The sequence below is a fragment of the Diabrotica undecimpunctata genome, chromosome 6, assembly GCF_040954645.1.
Source record: "Diabrotica undecimpunctata isolate CICGRU chromosome 6, icDiaUnde3, whole genome shotgun sequence".
NCBI lineage: Eukaryota > Metazoa > Arthropoda > Insecta > Coleoptera > Chrysomelidae > Diabrotica > Diabrotica undecimpunctata.
The window spans coordinates 114,897,207-114,917,945 of NC_092808.1; the positions used below are offsets into that span (position 1 = coordinate 114,897,207).

At 32.6% G+C, this 20,739-nt stretch overlaps 1 protein-coding gene across 1 annotated transcript in view; it reads left to right on the plus strand.

The window, feature by feature from the left end:
* The window catches only part of Ltn1 (E3 ubiquitin-protein ligase listerin), a 93,833-nt gene extending 78,801 nt beyond the window's left edge, over positions 1-15,032 (plus strand). The window contains exons 18-20 of the mRNA XM_072535185.1: positions 346-563; positions 8,326-8,514; positions 14,693-15,032. Coding sequence (XP_072391286.1) covers positions 346-563; positions 8,326-8,514; positions 14,693-14,920 — 635 coding nt within the window. The 3' untranslated portion in view covers positions 14,921-15,032. The remainder of the gene's footprint in view (positions 1-345; positions 564-8,325; positions 8,515-14,692) is intronic.
* Positions 15,033-20,739: the final 5,707 nt, after the last annotated feature.

The window sequence follows — 20,739 nt, forward strand, 5'->3', positions numbered from 1 at the left end:
ATGCAGTATCTGCTGCTTCCAATTCCTGCTGATTCCAATCGATTTCAATATATTTAAATCTATTCCAATCGATTCAAAAAGGTTCCAATCGATTCAAAATAGATTCCAATCAAGTCAAATCGATTCCAATCGATTCGATATTATTACAATGGATTAAAGTCGGTTACAATCGTTTCCAATCTATTAAAATCGATTTCAGTCGATTCAAAATAGATTCCAATCGATTTAAATCGATTCCATTCGATCCCATTTGATTACAATCGAATCCAATCGATTCAAAATAGATTCCAATCGATTCAAATATATTCCACTCGATTCTATACATTCTTTACATTTCTTTTTTAGATGCTTGTGATAGCGAGAAAATTGAACAACTAGTATGCTGGCTTTATTCGTCTACTTTAGCACAACTACCGGCGTTAGTCCGACAATGGTGGACAACTTTGGATAGCAAATTAGCGCAAGTAGTGGAGAAAGTAACTCAAATATACGTATCTCCTCGTCTTATTACACAAGAATTGAACGATGTGATGACATATCAGAGCAAATTTAAGAATATGGTGGTAAGTACATACTTTTATTTGTTTTAAGTTTTTCGTATATTATAACAAACTTCCATTGAAAATAATCTGGAGAATAGAAGTGCAGGGAATTTTTTTTTATTTTATTTAATGAACACCAATAAGATGCTTATGAACATTCAATCTAATCAATCAGTATGATCAATGACAATTTTTTCTTTAAGTTAAATTGTTACAAAAAAGGTTAAGACTAAAGACAAACTTACTAGTATTCCTTAGTGTGTACATCACTTGCACTATACTCTCCTTTTTTATTTTTCACATCACAATTGTTCGTGAATCTTGACAATTTTTTCAATGATCTTGTTAACAGTACCATTTCTAAGTCCTTATGGAGGTCACTGTCTAAATTATTCTGTTTAGCACAACCCCGCAACTAGATGTCGTATGTCCATATAAGTTTTACGTTTTACGTTTTCGTTTTAAAATCAGTTTCCAGCGTAACCTAGCGTCTCATATAATACCCAAATATTTTGCAATATCTGCATATGGGATCTTAGTCTTTATAACCATCCTGAGACTTAAAGCAAACAGTGCTTGGAGGCAGAATTATCCAGAGCAGGAGGCAGAATTAATAGTTACCCGAAATTACTGGGACTATAGCTGAGGAATTCATATTTCAGATGAACTCGGATATGATGATACTAGAACTATTCTTTACTGAGAATATTAACACAATTATACCATCTAGAAAACAAAAAGTCCCAAAAATTAATGGGGACTTAATATGGTTCACTGATGAATTTAAAACTATCGATGGTACTTGAACAGGAATCTTTGGGCAAATATGGAATTATAACAAATCATACAGCCTAGGTCAAATACAACTGTGTTCCCGGCTGATGTTTTTGATGCAGTGGCCTGCATTCATGAAATCGTGGATGGAGGCCCCCAAGGCAAAGATAAAGCAACATTTCCGTAAAGACTCTACTCACCAAAACAAAACTGGTGAGGAACTGCAAAGATCTTCCCAGCAACTCGGCAGAAGACAACAAAGTGTCTTTGATCGAACGAGCAGATTTATTTTCAAAACAAGGCTCGAGAGAATCCTTTGTTAAGAGGTGGCTGATACGAAATTGGAGAGCCACTCAAGAGTAAATCAGGACTAAGAAAATAATCAAGAATATTAATAAAAAAACTCTCGGACAATTTGATAAACTTCAATACACAACGAGAGATTAAAATAGTCACCAAAAGGGTGATTGAACATTGTCGGTTAAGAAAACAACTGTTTAAACTAGGTTAGGTGAATGAATCATAATGCAGTAAAGTCGAAATGGAAGAAGATAGTGCCATACACATCCTATGCCATTGCAATGTGTTAAGTGATGTGGGGCGCTGAAGTCATATTCACTGGTCAACTGAGGATTGAACCAGAAGAGGTCCTAAAACTATCAATGAGGAAACTGTTGGCCTTTGTTTAATGAAAAAAGGGTATGTACAAAGGTCTTATGACCAAGTGCCAAAGATAAACGTGTCTCGTCTGAATTAAGAAAAAAAGAAGAAGTTGGTACCTGAGTATTATTTTCACTAACAGGACTATGTTGAATTTTATTGTTTTTAGTTGTTAAGTTTAGTTTATCCATAAGTATATATTAGCTACAGAACTGCTCCTGACACACTATCTTGTACATCTGCATTTATTTATTTTAGCTCCGAGTAGGCTTCTTCTTGCCTTAACCCTTCTTCTTTTTCTTCGTATGTTAGGCATTAAGGTCTGTTGTGTCAGATCTGATTTAGCAGTATTTGTTATGTTGACTGCCAGCTATCTCTCCATCTTTTAGTGGGTCTCTCTTGTGGTCTTTTTTCTGGTTCTCCATCTCTTACTATTCGGGCAAGTCTCTCTTCCCATTCTCTTAATGTGTTGATTCCATTCTCGTCTTCTTTGGCGTCCAAATCGGGCGATATCATATACTTTACACATGTCTCTGATTTGTGTACTGACTCTGTCCCTTAAAGTTTTGCCTGCTATCGGCCTCAGTGTTTTCATCTCTATTATTCTTAAGATTTTCTTTGTAATTGTTGTTTCTGCTCTTTTTTCTATAGCATAGGTTAATATCGGTCGTACACAAGTATTATGTATCCGTGTTTTTCCTTCTATCCACATGTTCTTATTTCTCCATATCACGTCTCGTAGGCATCATGACACGTGCGATGTTTTATTAGCTTGTATGCGGGTTCCTTTGGAGATGTTTCCATAATACGATATTTGCGTTCCCAGATATTTGAATTTCGATACTTGTTCTATTATTTCTTCGTTTATTACAATTTTGTATCTCACTGGCTCCCTAGTAATAACGAGGGACTTTGTTTTTAGTGCTGATATTTTCAAGTTAAACTTTTCTGCGTTAGCTTTCAAAGTGTGGACCATTCGTTGTAGGTCGTCTTCATTATTTGATATTATTAGTACATCATCTGCATAGCATAGAATCTTAATTGCTCTGTTGCCCATTTTGTACACTGTCTTAAACCTGATTGAATGTTGACTTCCTCCGTTAGTTTAGTTCCTCTTTTTATTCTTGTTTTGTGATCAGAGTTAATATTCTTTATTATCTGTATTATAGTGGATGTTATAGTCTCTGTGTAAAAGTTCAATCGAAGCCTTTAGTGAGGTCGATAAAACACATGAATGCAGGTGTATTAAATTCTCCTGCTTTCTCTCATATTTGTCTTGTGAATATGGCATCGACAGATGATCTGTTACACCAAAACCCTTGTTGCTCTTCGCATGTTTGATACTTTTCAATTATTTTCTCAGCAAGTATCTTAGTAATTTTATTCAGTAATTTTTAACTGGTGTCGAGCAACGTAATAATTCGATAGTGAGATGGTTCATTTTTGTCCCCTATTTTGTGTATAGGGATCGTTATACTTGATTTCCATTCCTTTGGTATGCATTTCATTTCAAGGATCTTTTGGAATAGTTTCGTAATATTTTCTGTTAATGCTGTTCTTACATATTTTAGTAGTTCATTCGTAATCGTATCCGGACCTGGAACTTTTCGGTATTTTAATCTTTCTATATTCGTAATGATCTCTTCTTCCGTTATTGTTCCCGGTTCCTCCATCTTTTACATCGATCTCTCTATCTTCGTCCTTGTAAAGCTGTTCTATATACTTTTTCCATCGTTCTCCATGTATACTATTTATATTTACTCGTTAATAGCTTTTTTCCTTCTCTTCGTCATCTTCCACACTTTTCGTTGTACACCGTATAAATCACGTTCCATTTCTGTTGTGAATTTAGACCATTATTCCCTCTTTAGATTTCTTATTTGCGAGTTGACATTATTCCGTGTGGTTACACAGTGCTGGTAGTTTGTGGGTTTGTGGACTCTTATTACTTTGATAGTGGACATACGCTTTTTGTTTTTCACAGGTTAAAGTTTTAATTTCGTTGGTGAACCATGGTTTGATCCTTCTTTCGCCATTTACATTAATCTTCCGTGTTCCCATGCTTTCTTTAGCAGCGGTTATTATGCTATGTTGTTTTGTTAAGTTATTATGCTATGTACTGTTGCTACAACAGAATTAGTAATAACATATTTGAATTGATACCTATTGAGCAAGCAGGGTTCGGACCTAACCGCAGCTGCACAGATCAGATCCTATCCCTAACAACACATATTGAAGCAGGTTTTCAAAGAAAGCAAAAAACATCCGTTGCTTTCATTGACCTATCAGCTGCATACGACACCGTCTGGAGGCAAGGACTAATCTGCAAACTAATCCGTGCCATCCCGTGTCAAAAGATAACTAGACTCATTGATAGCATGCTCACCGACAGACCTTTCCAAGTCACAATGGGCAACTCAAAAAGTGTCCAAATGAAGCTCAGCAATGGACTGCCACAGGGATCTGTTTTGGCACCCTTACTGTTTAATTTATACATCGCGGACCTACCTAGGACAAATTCGCAGAAATTTGGCTACGCTGACGACTGGGCCATTGCAGCAAGACATAATAACATGGCAGTTACAGAAACAATACTAACGGATGACCTTGCCATTATGGGAGAATACTTTCGCAAATGGAGGCTACGGCCTAATGCGAAGAAAACCGAAGTGTGCTGTTTCCATCTAAATAATGCCCAAGCCAACAAAAAACTGTCCGTTCACTTTGAAGACAGACTACTAACTCATAACTCAACACCAAAATATCTTGGAGTGACTCTTGACAGAACTGTAAGTTTTAAAGAACACCTACAAAGAACGGCAGCAAAACTGAAAACGCGAAATAATATAATCCAAAAGCTATGTGGTACCACATGGGGGTCCTCAGCCTCCGTACTCAGATCATCTGCTATCGGACTTGTATACTCGACAGCTGAATATGCTTCCCCAGTATGGCTCAATAGCAAACACACGAAGATTATTGACACCCAATTAAACCAGACAATGCGAATGATTTCAGGTACAATTAGACCAACACCCAACTATTGGCTTCCCATCCTGAGTCACATTCCACCGCCGAAACTACGAAGAAGTCACTCCCTTCTCAGAGAATATCGAAAAATCCAGTCTAACCATCAACTATCCATCCACCATGATAGGCGTGATATCGAAATGAACAGACTGGGCTCCAGATATCCTGTCGTGTTAAGGGCCACCTCCTTACATCAGGAACATTTCGACCTCACCAACGCTTGGAGAAGACAATGGGAGCGCGACTCACCACAGGAAGCACAGCAAATGGCCTGTATCGAACAGAAACCGCCAGGCTTTGAACTGACCCGGAGTACATGGACAACGCTAAACAGAATAAGAACAAGAAGCGGTAGATGTGCTGACAGCTTACATAAATGGGGAAAAGCCCTTACTCCGGAGTGTGACTGGTGCGAAACGACAGACCGTCCGTCACATTGTTGAAGAATGCCCCCGAAGGCGGTTCCCTGGAGTTTTTGACGATTTCCTGAATGCGACCGAAAATGTTTTAGACTATATTAATGCATTAGATGTTCGTTTGTAATACTCCATGTAATGTTTTATATTGCTTTTTAAATATGTGTTCTTATTGTATGCCATACGATAAATAAATAAATGTACTGTTGCTTAACCCTACTCTATTTAAAACTCTATTCGAAATGGACGATTCCAATCATTCTTTTACTTTATACACTCTAAACCCAAGGAATTAAATATTTAGCTTTTATTAGAGGTTCCGTCCCTTTCATGAATATCTTCTCGTATATCTTTGAAATCACAGGTAGTAAAAAAATCGGCCTATACGATTATATTTTATTTAGTTATTTTCAAGGTTTAAGGATCATTAGGACCTCGACTACTTTCCATATATTGGGAATATATCTTAATCTGAATGAGGCTCTGTTAAAGTATGTCAGATTTACTACGACTTTTCCAGTGAATTGTTTTAAGATTTCTCCAGTGATTAGATCAAATCCAGGTGCTTTTCTAGTATTGATGTTTTTATTTAATTTCGTTGTCCACTTCTTTTGGAGTTACTAGTTATCACTTTTTTCCAGTGTTATCACTTTTATGTAACTGAAACATTTTTCGAGATGTTAATGTATTAGCCTTCTATATTTGGCAAGATCATCATCTAGCCTCCAATTCATTTGCTGAACATAGTCCCCTCGCATACTTTTCCTCTTACATCGCATCCAATTTAAAGTCACTCTTTTTATGTCATCTGTTTATCTCATATGGAATCGACATCTGTTTCTGTTAGCTTGTATTCCTGGTCTCTATTTCAAAATTATTTTCGTCCATCGATCATCAACTGCTCTTGCTATATTGCGTACCCAGTTCCATATTAGTGTTGTTATTCTTTCAATAACGTCTGCTACTCCACATGAAATAATTAGTTTTGCTGTCATTTTTTAGTTCTCTTATAGAGTTACTAATTGATTCGTTTTTATTTTTTTTAATTTCTCTTGTTTCTGTTGAGTTTAGCCTTCAACAAACTGATGCATATGACGTAATACATTTCTTCGATCAAAAGCAAAGCCTTGTTATGTATCTCCTCATTTACTTCTAGATTGGGATTTCTATAGATTGACACATCCGGATTAGCATAACGCACATTCAAATCTATCGACTGTGTAAGAAAAACAAAGACGTGTGCTTGCTTCACAACCCCATAATTTCTTTGACGCGTTTGGTTGTGTAAAAACTCGTATTGAATATAATACACGCGACGATAATCAAGGAAAAATTTAGGGATGAGGAAGTTCTCATTCCGAGAATTTCGATGATACCAATTTACACATTGTTATAGTAACATTACTTTGAAATCTGTTTTAAACCAAAAACTAACATTAATAATAATAAATTAAATAACAAATCTCAGAAAAAATATGTTCAAATAATTTTATCATTAACTCAATCGATTAGTTTTAAATACAAATAAATCATAAGTTGTAGTGTAGCGAAAAAGCTGACAAAAGTAGATAATAAAAAGCTTCTCGTTAATACTTAACGAAGACCACATTGCTCAAGTCAGGGAGTTTGCTAAACAATAAGCATTGTTTATTAATGCTCAAAATTTTTTATTAATAAATACATATTAATAAAAAACAGATAATGACACATATCGTCATCAATAACCTTATACTTTAAAACAGATAGCAGTCTTTACTTTGGTTAAAACTTTAATATCTCTCAACAAAAAATGATAATCAAATGTATATTTGACTGCAATCTGAACGAATTCCATTGGCTATTGTTTCGTTTTATTCTAAAATTAACTTTACAAAAAAACAGGAAGTTCCATCATTTCTATACTTAATTAATTAATCTTAAAAATAATTTATAAAAATTTTATAAAAATTTATAAAAAATAGATAAACCGCACACAAAAACAACAAAAAATTATCTCTGGCACTTACATTCTGACAGAGTCACTGACCTCTAATGGGAACATGTGTTCATCTCTGAAAAAAGGTGGCCCTCTAGATGTAGCACAACGATATGTTTGCCTCTTCGGCAAAAATATTGATAAAATCCCTCAACATTAACAGAAGGGGTTTGTCTGTGAATGCTAGCGGCAGAAAAGAATTGCCAGTCGGACTCTATAAATATATGAAAAAAATGGATCTCTTAGTGTAGCAATTAATTAAAAACGAATTGTGAATGACTTACCACAAAATTGTTTCTCTATCGTAACTTAACTTCAAATGTTCACGTCTGAATGCTTATTGATGTTCAAATAATTACTGGCAACTGAGAACTCACTTCGGATTTTGGCTTTTTATAAATTAGACCTAAGTTAGTTAATTTTTGGGAAGGAGATGTGTAGTTTGGTCCGAAATATTTGTTCCCATGAGAAAATAATATCCCTTTAACTAAAAACCAATAAAATTTTGAGAAGGATTATGCATAATTAATACTTGAATGGAGTGGTTTAAAAGACAACGTATTCTTTTATGGGAACGTATGAATTTTCTAAACCCAAACATAATTTATTACTAAAATAGTCTTTTAAGTTTACGGGCCTTTTAAACACTTATACGTATTCGAAGCGATAAAAATTAGTAATCTCAAGACATAGTTAACCATACAGGCACGTAATAAAGAAATTTAGCGTGCTACAAAGTAACGCCTTAGATTGTGTTATTTCTGTAATAAAACGTATGGCATTCGTTACAATCCCAACATGTCTTCACATTATAAATATAAACAGGTACTGATTGTTTCTATTATATCGTTATAGCGTCAAAAATACCCTATACCTAATTGAAAAATGATGCAGTACATTATTAATATATTTTTATTTTACTTTCCAGCTTAAAGTATCGCAGGTGGCAAGAGAAATCACAGCAATATACACGGTAGACGAGATACAAGAAGATTTAGTTATAAGTTTACCTCAAAACTACCCTCTTGGTGGACTGACACTTCAATGTAAAAAACAGATTGCTGGATCGAGTATTAAACAATGGTTGTTACAGTTTAAAAAATGTGTAATACATCAGGTATATCTTTTTCACATATAAAACCCATAACTTATTTTTTATTCAAGAAATTCAAAAGCAATCACCATTAATGTTGATATTTATTGATAAGATTAGTGGGATATGATCAGACGGGTGATTATAGCGGTTTGACAAATGAAAGATAGAGATACACTATTGGATACATCGTATGATAAGTTAACGATATTTAAAGTGGCAGTTTCATAAAATTTAGTTATTGGGTCAAAAAATCAACCTAGCTAGGAGGTTGTTTGAAACAACAAACATGATAATTGCTATTAGCCTGGAAAAAAGATGGGCGATGACTATTAAGTAAACGCAAACGTACAATCGCTGAATTCTGTTAAGTACTATCTTAAATAGCTATTAGCTACTCAGATAGTTTCTCTGTAATTAAAGTAGCCCACGTAGTCCTATTCCTTCTAGGGGCTTAGTACTTATATCTATATTAGGTAAATTCTTCTGCTATCTCATATGTTCTCAGATAATGTGCTCCCCTGGATAGATTTTTACGGTATTTCTGTTCATAAATTTCCGGTACCGGTTCGCTTCCCAGCAAGTGCGTTTCTAGTAACGACATCGCACTTGCATACTCACTCTTTGTAAAGTCAACATCTGGCTTGTATAAGGCGATGACCTTTTTTAGTTATGCCGTAGTGAGCGTTGAAACATTGAGGCAATTTCTTAAAAAAAATTTTCTCAAGTTGTTACTTTTAGGTTTTCTAATTTCTTGTTGTAAAACATGAATTTCTTAATGTAACTCTTAACTCTTTTAGTGTTTCGGATCTTGCTTTCGACAGATTATTGTTCCAACAAGTTGCACCGATGTTTATTTACTACTTTGAATGTTTCAACTTTACTAATAAGAGTCCAATATTATCTCATTTATTTCGGTAATCTTTGCCGCAGTCCTAAGTGGTGCTCAGATTGTATGTTAGTCTGGCCCCGTCGTAGATTCGCTATCAAACTATTTTTATATGTTTTCCAGTTTCGGATTCTTTTTGAGTGGTGACTTAAGTTTTTTCGAGTTTAATTTTAATGTGATTATTCTGAGATCTGACAGAGAAGGTTTAGTCTCGGTAGTCGATATCCTGCAACTCTAAATCAGTAAGCTTCGATGTATGTACTTGGTATGATGTCTAGTACTTCCTCCCTATTTCTTGTTACAAAGTTATGGCTGTTCCTTATATTTTGCATAACCAGATTACAAAGAAGAATATATTCTAAAAGTTGTTCACTTTCCAAATTAATATTGTTGCTTCCTCAAATAGTGTTTGTTATATGCATTTGCATTACATTGTATGAGTAGTGGCAGTTATCCCTAGCACTTCATCCAGTCTTCTGCGAGCTTCCTACAACCAATTCCCAGTGATTTTTGACGTCATCTGTCCATTGTGTAGGTGGTCTACCTCTGTTTCTTCTCTCTTCTCGTAGTCTCCACACTATAATTTTTTGAGTGCCCTGCCCTTCATTCATTTTGTCCACATGGCCCGCCAGGCGCCACATCTGCCATATGTTGTTATTTAACAAAAATAACAGTGACAAACAACAAATGAGTATTGTCAAACGATATAAGTTTGATAAATCATTGCATTCCGCAAAGTCCGGTAATCTTCTAAATTGATTTATTTGTTGCTTAGAAAGTTGCAAAATAAGTCGTAAATTTCGGTTTTTTATAAATAGTAATAACTTGTTTAAAAATCAACTTATAACCGTCATATTACACGGAATGTTGGGTCTTGTAGGGCTTAAAATATGATCAAAAGTTTATCGGTCAAGTAGTTTAAAAGTTATTTAGTTTGTTTATCCCAAATTATTTTTTTTTGCAACAATATAAGTGAAAAAATTATATAGCTATAGTAATTATACAGGTAGCTTCTGAAAGAAGAAGATTTATTCTATTAATATTATTAAAAAAAATGAAAAAAAAATTTAGCCTACAAACAATTCGAATAACTTTTTAGCTACTGCCTGCAAGAAAATTATTTTTTCATGCTTGGAAGGCCTGAATTTTTTTACAAATGTAAAAGAAAAAAACAGTTGTCCTAGGACAATTTATTTGGGACGAAGTTAGTCAATTTTTTTTTAAATTGGTAGCATCTTTGTCTATAACAATTAAGAGATCTTATTAGCGTTATTTGAAAGAACGTGCTCTAAAGTTTTAATGTGCAAAATTACGTTTTATACTCCAGTCGTCAGAGACGAAAATGCCACTGAACCTCTAAAAATCATACGATCAATATGAATTTTGCCGGGAATATTAATTTTGGGCCCCCCAAAAGGGAGCAAAAAAATTTAATACTTTTACCTCCGGGCTCCTCTCTAAAACTCCCCTCGAAGGGGGTAAAAACGCAAAAAAATCGATTTACCAAGAATCTGTATGCCGTAGAAAAAAATGTAGCTGAGATAGTTTTAAACAAAAATCTTTTAGCCCTTTTTGTGTGGAATGAACTGTTCTCTCACAACAACGCTTGAAGCCACAGTCAATTTTGAATGACAGTTACGCGCGCGAAATCAATGTTCAATAAAATTTGTATTAGCTAGACGGTAAAAATTCGATATCTTTTGATTCAAATGACCTATCGACAAAAATCAATTTTGTATTTTGCTGCAAATAAACTCCAAACTAGATAAACTAAAAATTTTATAAATGTGTTAAATAAACGTAGCGCCATTTTTGCCACTTTTTATGATTCTCGTAAGATCAATACAATATATCCCTTTCATTGACTGTCCACTATGAAGTTTCGATTACTAGAGCCTAACGTTCAACACTTATAGCATGAAATTTTAGTTTTCAAGTTTTAAAGTTTTAGCAATAAATGTGAGGCATTTAAAATATTCCTAAAAACGATGGATTTATACTTTTCACTTAACAAACTATCTAAAAACCGTCTTCTTGGAGACTTTTCCCGTTACGTGCGATCGTTTGTAATGTAAAACATTAAATTCTGCGTTTTTTAGTCATATTTCAAATGCCTCATGTTTCTTGCCACAACTCAAAATTAAAATTTCATGTCATAGGTTTTAAAGATTGATCTCTAAAAATGGAAATTTTACTACGACTGGTCAATGAAAGTGATCAATTTTATTAATCTCACGAGAATCGTAAAAAATGTCAAAAGTCGCGTCACGTTTATTTATTGAACACCTTTATAAAATCTGAGTTTATTTGCGGCAAAACACAAACATTGCATACGAAAGCTGAACTCTTTACCTTTAAAACGCATCTTGATATTTGTCGATAGGACACTTGTATTAAAAGATATCGAATTTTTACCGTCGATCTGATACAAATTTTACTGAACTTTGATTTCGCGTGTGTAACTGACATTCAAAATCGACGGTGTAAAGTGTTGTTTCTGACAGAACGGTTCATTCAACATAAAAAGTGCCAATAAACATTATTGTTTAAAATTATCTCAGCTACATTTTTTATTTGAAACATTTTTTTCTACGGTGTACAGATTTTTGGTTAATCGATGTTTTTGCGTTTTCACCCCCCTACGATGGGGGTTTTATGGGTAAGCCTGAGGGTAAAAGTGGTAAACTATTTATCTTTTTTGGAGTCCCAAATTTAATAATCTCTGCAAAATTCAGCTTGTTCCTATGTGTATTATTTAAATAATTAAATGGTTAAATAAATCTATTTAATAAACTTCGTAAATAATTTATTTATAATAGATTTTGTGAAAAAAAACGAATTATTCTATTCAGTTATTTCTAAAAATAGTGTAGGTTTATGTATTGCTTTGGAAATAATCTTAAATAAACTCGGGTTTAATTTCTTGCTAAACATGCTAGGCGGGTGGCTTTTGCCAAAAAAAGTCTATTTCTTACCCACATATACAATGTGGGTAAGAAATGTGTTAATATGCTATGTTGAAAAATTTATAAGAACCAGATATTCATAAACAAGAACCAGAGATAACAGCTCTCTTAACAACTCTTTCCTCCTCCACCGCTCCCGCAAGTTTCAAGCCACCAAATTTTGAAGCTTAGTGAACGATTCCATTAACAGGCCATCTTTTAAGTTTGCACATTAAAACTTTGAAATATGTTCTTTCGAATAACGCTAATAAGATCTCTTAATTGTTATAAACAAAGATACTATCAATTAAAAAAAAGGGGGGGCTTACTTCGTCCCAAATTGTCCTAGGACAACTTTTCTTCTTTTAAATTTGTAAAAAAATTCAGGCTTTCCAAATATTAAAAAATAATTTTCCTGTAGGCAATAGTTAAAAAGTTTTTCCAATTGTTTATGAGCAAAAAATCTACCTTTTTTTTCAAAATTATTTTGCAGTATTTAAAATTATTTTTCTTAATTTTTTTTTAATAATATTAGTAGAATAAATCTTCTTTTAGAAGATACCCGTATAATTACTATAGCTACATAATTTTCTGAATTATATTATTGCAAAAAAATTAATTTTGGATAGACAAATTAAATAACTTTTAAACTATTTGACCGATTAATTTGAAATTTTAATCATATTGTAGCGAAATTGAATAAAACGAGCGGTCCGAATTTATATAAATATATTTATTTATAAGTTTACAGTTTGATAGTATCTTAACAACTAAACTCTACTCCTCACATCGTTACATATATATACCAAAAAGTATTATTCTCGAATTTTCTGGAGTAGTCCCACCTCTAATTCGTCTCATCGAAAGCGCATCGAAGACGGGCGCTATTGAAATGTCAATTCTTGCGTTTTCTAGATTTATCCTTCTAATAATTATGTCGTATCGGAGATGGGCTATTTCGTTACAATATTTTAAGCACTACAACATCCAACATTCCTTGTAATATGAAGGTTATAAGTTGATTTTTAAAAAAGTTATTACCATTTATAAAAAACCGAAATTTACGACTTATTTTTCAAATTTCTAAGCAACAAATAGGGATAGAAATATCCTAACTAATTAAGTCCAAAAAATCGACTACAGGAAACGTGTAGGTTTTTGTTACAAATGTCCACACTACTCATTTTCCTGGGCTATAGGAAAGAAATCTGAACTACCAACTGACACTTCAACCTACTACAAAACTACCTACTGAGCCCTTATCAGTCAAATTTTATTTTTGAAACGATACGGTTCATTTATTGCTAATTTATTCTAGAAATTGATGATTCAAATATTCTTTTGCCAAAATTTTACTACTTCATCAGTAATTAATTTTTTCGTAAAATTTACAAAATATTGCTTACTATAATTTTAAGGTAAGATTTATTGAGAAAAATAATTTAATGCTTTATGTTTTTTTATATTTACTATATACATGCAATGAGTTTATTATTTTAAAAATTTAATTTTTAATTCTTTTGAAAGTTTGTGCTTTTGAGAATGCTCGAAGAAGGGAATTTAAAGCTCAGCAAAATGAAGAACAACGAGCTCAGAAGCCGAATCTAAGCGGCGACTTCAAACTAAAATACTTACGGAGTCAGAGTCAGAAAAAATTTCAGGAGATACGATAAAATAGGAGGAATTAAAAAAAAATGAGTGAAGTGACTGTAGATAGTAACTGATTGGATCCCTGTCACATGGCGACGGGCAAAATCACTAGTTTAATATACTTGTATTCACTTTATACTAAAAAAGTAAAGTTCGTGTAACCTTCTGGCTAAGGTCTAGTGTAGGGTTTTCAGGTCGCGCAAGCGCCTCTAACATGACTTAACGTCTACTTTCGTAGCTTTATACTAATACAAATAATTATCACTTAACTCTTTATAAACTGTTGATAATTACTACATAAATTTGCAAAAATAGCAACTGTTTTATTTGCTTCTTTTATTTTTCTGCAAGTACGTCTTACTTCGTTGAAGGTTTCAAAGCCTCTTTTGCCATAATCTTGTATAGTTGAATTGTTCCTAGGTTGGAAAACTACTTGTGCCGTAGACAGGGAAACAGGGTATTTATTTTCTGAGAAACAGTATTACCAAATTTTGCATACATCGCTCTAAATGTTTTTGAAGTACCTATAAAAGTAAGGGATAAAAATATTTTTTAACTATTGGATTAAACAGCCTACAACGAAGTAACAAGGCACATTTTGTCTCATTTTTAAGTAGAATCCTCCTGTTAAATTATTAACATATACATATAAAATACCTCGTATAATACAAAAGTTGCGTTATGCTATAAAACTTTCATTGCTGTTATTAATTTTTAGAATGGAAAAATATGGAATGGTCTCTCTTTGTGGAACAACAATTTAGAAAAGAAGTTTGATGGCGTAGAGGAATGCTATATCTGTTTTGCTGTTCTACACCAAGGAACGTACCAACTGCCGAAGTTATCTTGTCAGACTTGCAAGAAAAAGTTCCATTCTGCTTGCTTATATAAGTGGTTCCGAACAAGCTATAAGAGTTCTTGTCCAATTTGTAGAAATTTGTTTTAAAACCAGAATTTTATTTTGACTGTTAATAGAAATTATTGTTTCTAAATATATTTATTTTTCTTGGTTCTTAATATGGATCTAAAAATAAAGGATATATTTTCATGAAATATAAGTTTATTTGATTAACCTTCACGAATTCACTGTTCCCAGTCCGAACGGGTAAATATGGTTCCCAGAGGAAAATAAATGGAAGAAAAAAGTGGTAAATATATAAGTATAGTTCTAGAATTACTTTATTGTTACGTTGGTCAAATGTAATCAGTCTTTGGCCATTATCATTTGCATTCAAATGTTTACTTTCACCCCCTGTTATGTAACTGTTTTGGATGGGTTGGAGTCAATAAAAGGGCTATTGGTTAACTATTTTTTTTATTCTCGAGCTTTCAATTGTGTTTACAATTATTATCAAGAGCTAAAAAAGACAAAATACTTACAAGGTTGAACTAAAAAGAAAAAACAATTTTTGTTAACTTACCAAATAAAAATTAGTTTAGTAAGTAAAAATTACTGCTAATACATCTTCAAAATATTTAGTATAAAAATGTTTTAATCCAATAAATGTTTCTCCGAAAATTTTTATAATTTTGAAAACATTTTTTTATAATACAAAAATAATTGAATTTATAAATAAGTTCAAATAGCAACCAATTACAAATAGCCTCAATGTCATAAATGCCAACGTAAAATTTTTATTTTTGACAATTATATTGCCAAAAGTAAAATTTCGTTTAAACATTCTTTTTTGTTTAGTAACAAAAAGAAGAAGATTTATTCACCGTTGACAGATGTCTGAAAGAATGTAACAGATATATGGAGAATTAAATATGACATTTTACAAGTTTTATATATAAATCATAAAGAAAGAATATAATTATAAATTTTGCTTAAATTTTGAATTTCTGATCTTTTGTTTAAATTATTATCACTTTTGCTAATACAAACCATTTCCAAAAAAGTCCTTTTAAATTTATTACTTTCACTACATAAAATTTTAATGTTATCAAAATCCATAATATGGTCTTTATCGATTACATGCTCTGCCAAAGCACAAGATGGTTTTTTTAATTCTGCAATCACTTTTGTGAGAAATAATGCGATTTGAAAGACTTCTTCCGGTCTCACCAACATATTCAGCCTCACACTGAGTACAACTTATGCTGTATACTAAATTCGTTTTTTCAAATTTGTCTATAGGATATTTAGTTTTAGAATATAAAGATGAAATAGTTTTGATGTTCTTTGTTGCTATTTTTATATTGTCAATAACCTTTAGTGTTTGTATTAATTTAGGTGTTAATGATGGTATAAAAGGTAGTGAATGATAATAGATGTTCTGATTGTTAGATACAATGTTTTGAGATTGACCAAAAAATGGTGTTAAATTATTTATATTACCAATATTAGAAAAAAGCATCCTATGTAGCATATCTGGAGGATAAGAGTTTTCAATTAGAATATTTTTTAATAATTGAAGATCTTCTTGTAGATAATCTGGATGAGAAAGTTTTAAAACACGTTCTTTTAATCCTGTTATAAGGTTCATTTTCATCTTATTTGGATGGTGAGAGTAATAGCTTATAAATCTATTACTACATATGGGTTTTCTGAACCATCTGGTTTTCAACATATTGTTTGTATTTCTTACAATTCTCATGTCAAGGAATGGTAGAGAATTATCTACCTCTTCCTCAACTGTAAATTGTATATGTTGATTATGACTGTTGAAAATGTTGACTGTTTCATGAATTTTGTGTTTAGGAAGTGCCAAAACTAAATCATCTACATATCTCTTAATAAAAGGAATGAAAAAAGTGCAATTACTGATACAATCACTGATAACATCATCCATGACATAGCTACTTAGAATGGGTGAAAGACTAGATCCCATAGGACTACCAAAAATTTGTTTATAAAATACACCATTAAATATAAAAATATTAGAATCAAAAACAAAGTTGATAAGTGTTTTGAAATGTAATAAGTCAATATTAGTGTGTTGTGAAATCTCATTCCAATGTTTTTCAACACTACTTATGATTAAATCTAAAGGCAAATTAGTAAAAAGAGATGTTACATCAAAACTAACTAAAACATAATTTTGTGGTAATTGGAAATTATTAATGAAAGAACTAAAATCAAATGAATCTTTAATGTAAAAAAATTTAAATTTAAACAACAATTTTTTACATTAAAGATGATTACGATTTTTCTTCGCGCCCATGCCAATGTCAATGCGTGCCAGCGTCCTCAATCGGTCTTCGTCGTAACTATTACGGCACGGAGAGCTCAAGGTTAGTAGATTTTAGGTTAAAATCTACTAACCTTGCGGAGAGCTCTCGATAACCGATCCTAGAGCTCTCGATAACCGATCCTGAATATAATATCGGTAACCTATATGGCAGGCAACACACAGTGCAACACGGGTTGCATGCATGTAGGAGAAGATTTGTTAAAAACTTAAATATATAAATCTGGGGAATTCTGTTCAAAATCTGGCAACTTTTGAAACACAATTTGGGGAAATAAATTTTTTGGGCCTGGCCGGCCTGTCAAACAGAGAATAACCAAACACACATTTGTGTTCCATGGTACAATGATTGTGTGTTCGATTATTCTATGCTACGAACATGAACATGAATTTCTTTTTATGTACTATGAACATGAACACATTCGTATTCGATTCGTAGTTCTCCAACAACCCGACAAAGTGATGGCTTTTGGCTTCTTGTTGTTGGGTTGAGGTTGAGGTTGAGGCATTGAGGCCTGAAGGAGTATTCATTATTCATGGCCATGGAGTATTATTCTGTGCTTTCAGTTTTAGTTCATATCTTCAGATTTCTTTCCCAAGTTGTCTAGTTCCCTTACTGGACAAACAGTGTGATTTGTCCATCGAGCAAAAAGACAAAAGAGGGAATCTAATCGTTATGAAAAGGCGACCAAAAAAATGGCCTCTGATGGCGGACATATCCGGAAATCCGAATGCGCCAAATTTAAATTTTCCGACACTTATTAACAGTAGCTATAAAATAGTTTTCAGAATGTGTCTTAGACGAGAAAATTTTAATTAAATATTAACGATAACAGTCTAAAATGTCAAACAATTGTTAAAAAACTTCAATATAAATAAGATTTCATGTGACAGTTGGGACAAATAATAACATAACCCAACTAAATTTGATTTCTTAAACAAAGAAAGCCTCTCTTTCCTTGTTTAATTTGGCCTCTCAAGATGGCACTTCCTGTCTAACAATATTTTTGCCTTTGCCCCCACTACCTTTACATTCCCTCTTCCTCTTTTGTCTTTTTGCACAAGCATCTATTCATACAGGAGCGGCTATCCAGAGCTCTCCGTGCTGGTTGTAATATTCGCTACAGGTTGGTATCTTTACTTAAAACCGCGCGCAATTTAAACGTTTGTTGCAAGTGAACGCTTTTTCAAAAACAAAAATATTAAGTTATAAGCCATAGGGATTAGTATATTCTAAAAATTATTAAGTTATTATTTACAATGTGTCCACGGAGACTGTGCTAAGAAACTTAATTATTTTTATTTTTAGCGAAAGTTATTCTTCATTAACTTTTATCTGTTTTAAGACAAGGAAAAAATTCATAGTTGTTTTTAACAGAGACAAATTCATAGGGAGTTACAGAAAAGTTGACTATAAAATGAAGCAGGTTTTGAAAAACTTGAATTTTATTTCATTTTATGGAATTTTAAAACAAGAATTTTTGTTGTAAAAATTATTTATTAGTACTTTTACAATATTTGTGATCGTTATCCACATTTGAGCTAATATACGGACGTGTATTTAACACATCCGAAATTAACTGTTTTTCATCCATATTTGGCGTTTTGACAAAAGTTTTTTTAAGTTTTTGTTTCTTCTTTGTAGAGAAAAACTGCAATTGCTTCTCAATTTTCTTGTTTGTAGGTTCAGATCTAACAGTATTGGGTAGCGACAGCGACACATTATTAGCTTCAACATTTAATATTAAAGAAGCCTTTTTTAAATAGCTGCAACATTCTTGTAAATTTGAAGATTCAACCTTTGATTTGATTGAAGATTTGCAACCTGTACATTTGAAGATTCTCTTACTTATTCAGATATATTTGTTCGCAAAGTAAAAACTTTTTTCTGCATAGATTCAACTTCAGTATTACAATTTTCATACTGTCGGTGGTTTATTATTATGTAATCCTACGTAGTGTATATGTTTACATATTGTGTTATTTAAAAAGTAATCTACACACGAACATTGGTAAACGTGCACACATATACTGCAGTATTTGCACTGTAATTCACAACAAGAAATGTCGTTTACTTTTGTAACAGTAGTGGTATTATCATCACCAAATGTTGATAAAAGCGTTTCATTTTCATTCTGATTTACCTCAAAAGATAATGTTATTGCTTGACGATGTTTTGAAACAATTGGAGAAATGCGTTTAGTATGCTTACTTTTAGTTTTTTTTATTGTTCTATCAACAACTTTATCTCGAATATATTTTAAAATAGCATGTAAGCCTTTATCTAATCGTTTTACAGTTGTACCTTGCAAATACAAGTATTTTATTGTCTTGTGCATAGACTCTAGGTACATATTGGTATTAATTTCACATTCTCCCCTATAGCAGACTGCCCAAAGTTTGGAATTAGTAGGTACTATAATTATTCTTAAAATATTTTGCAAACTCTACAGTATCTGGATCTTTATAAAATAAATTTAAAGTGTTAATTAAACTGGTTTGAAATTTTTCTGTCTCTGGAATATATTGCAAATATTTCAAAGTTTTATACACCCACTTTTTTTGTCACTGCTGGATATTTTTGATAAATTTTGTTAACAGGCACGGTCAATGTGCCATGCATAATATAATTGATAACCAGGTTTGCCCATTACTTGCTGCCAAGCGTTGTAGAATACCCCCGTAATGTCAGACATAAAAGTTTTAGGAGTAATTATATGTCCTAGAGCATCCTTACGTTTTTCAAAAAAAAAGCTTATGTATAAATGTGTCCTGTTGGTTTGTGAACTTACATGCACATGGAAACCCCTCGCCAAATTCGTCCACAACCATTAATGTTGTAAGTTCAAAGTTATAACCATTTAAACCATGTGTTGAATCGATGGCAATTATGTTTTCACCAAACTTATCTAACATATATGTCTGTGATTTATTCATAATTATTAAATAGAAATCATTCTGCTCAAGATTATCATGTTTAATACCCTGCTTTTTATAAAATATGACCGCATTTTTCTCAAAACTTCGTTGTTCTTGCACCCACATGTCCACACTGACAGCATCATTTCCATTTCTTCTACCATCATCTGATATGCTTATACCATAAGAATTTTTGCCATCGAGCAAAAAGACAAAAGAGGGAATCTAATCGTTATGAAAAGGCGACCAAAAAAGTGGAATCTGATGGCGGACATATCCGGAAATGCGAATGCGCCAAATTTAAATTTTCCGACACTTATTAACAGTAGTTATAAAATAGTTTTCAGAATGTGTCTTAGACGAGAAAATTTTAATTAAATATTAACGATAACAGTCTAAAATGTGAAACAATTGTTAAAAAACTTTAATATAAATAAGATTTCATGTGACAGTTGGGACAAATAATAACATAACCCAACTAAATTTGATTTCTTAAACAAGGAAAGACTCTCTTTCCTTGTTTAATTTGGCCTCTCAAGATGGCACTTCCTGTCTAACAATATTTTTGCCCCCATTACCTTTACATTCCCTCTTTTGTCTTTTTGCTCGATGGCCCATGCCAATGTCAATGCGTGCCAGCGTCCTCAATCGG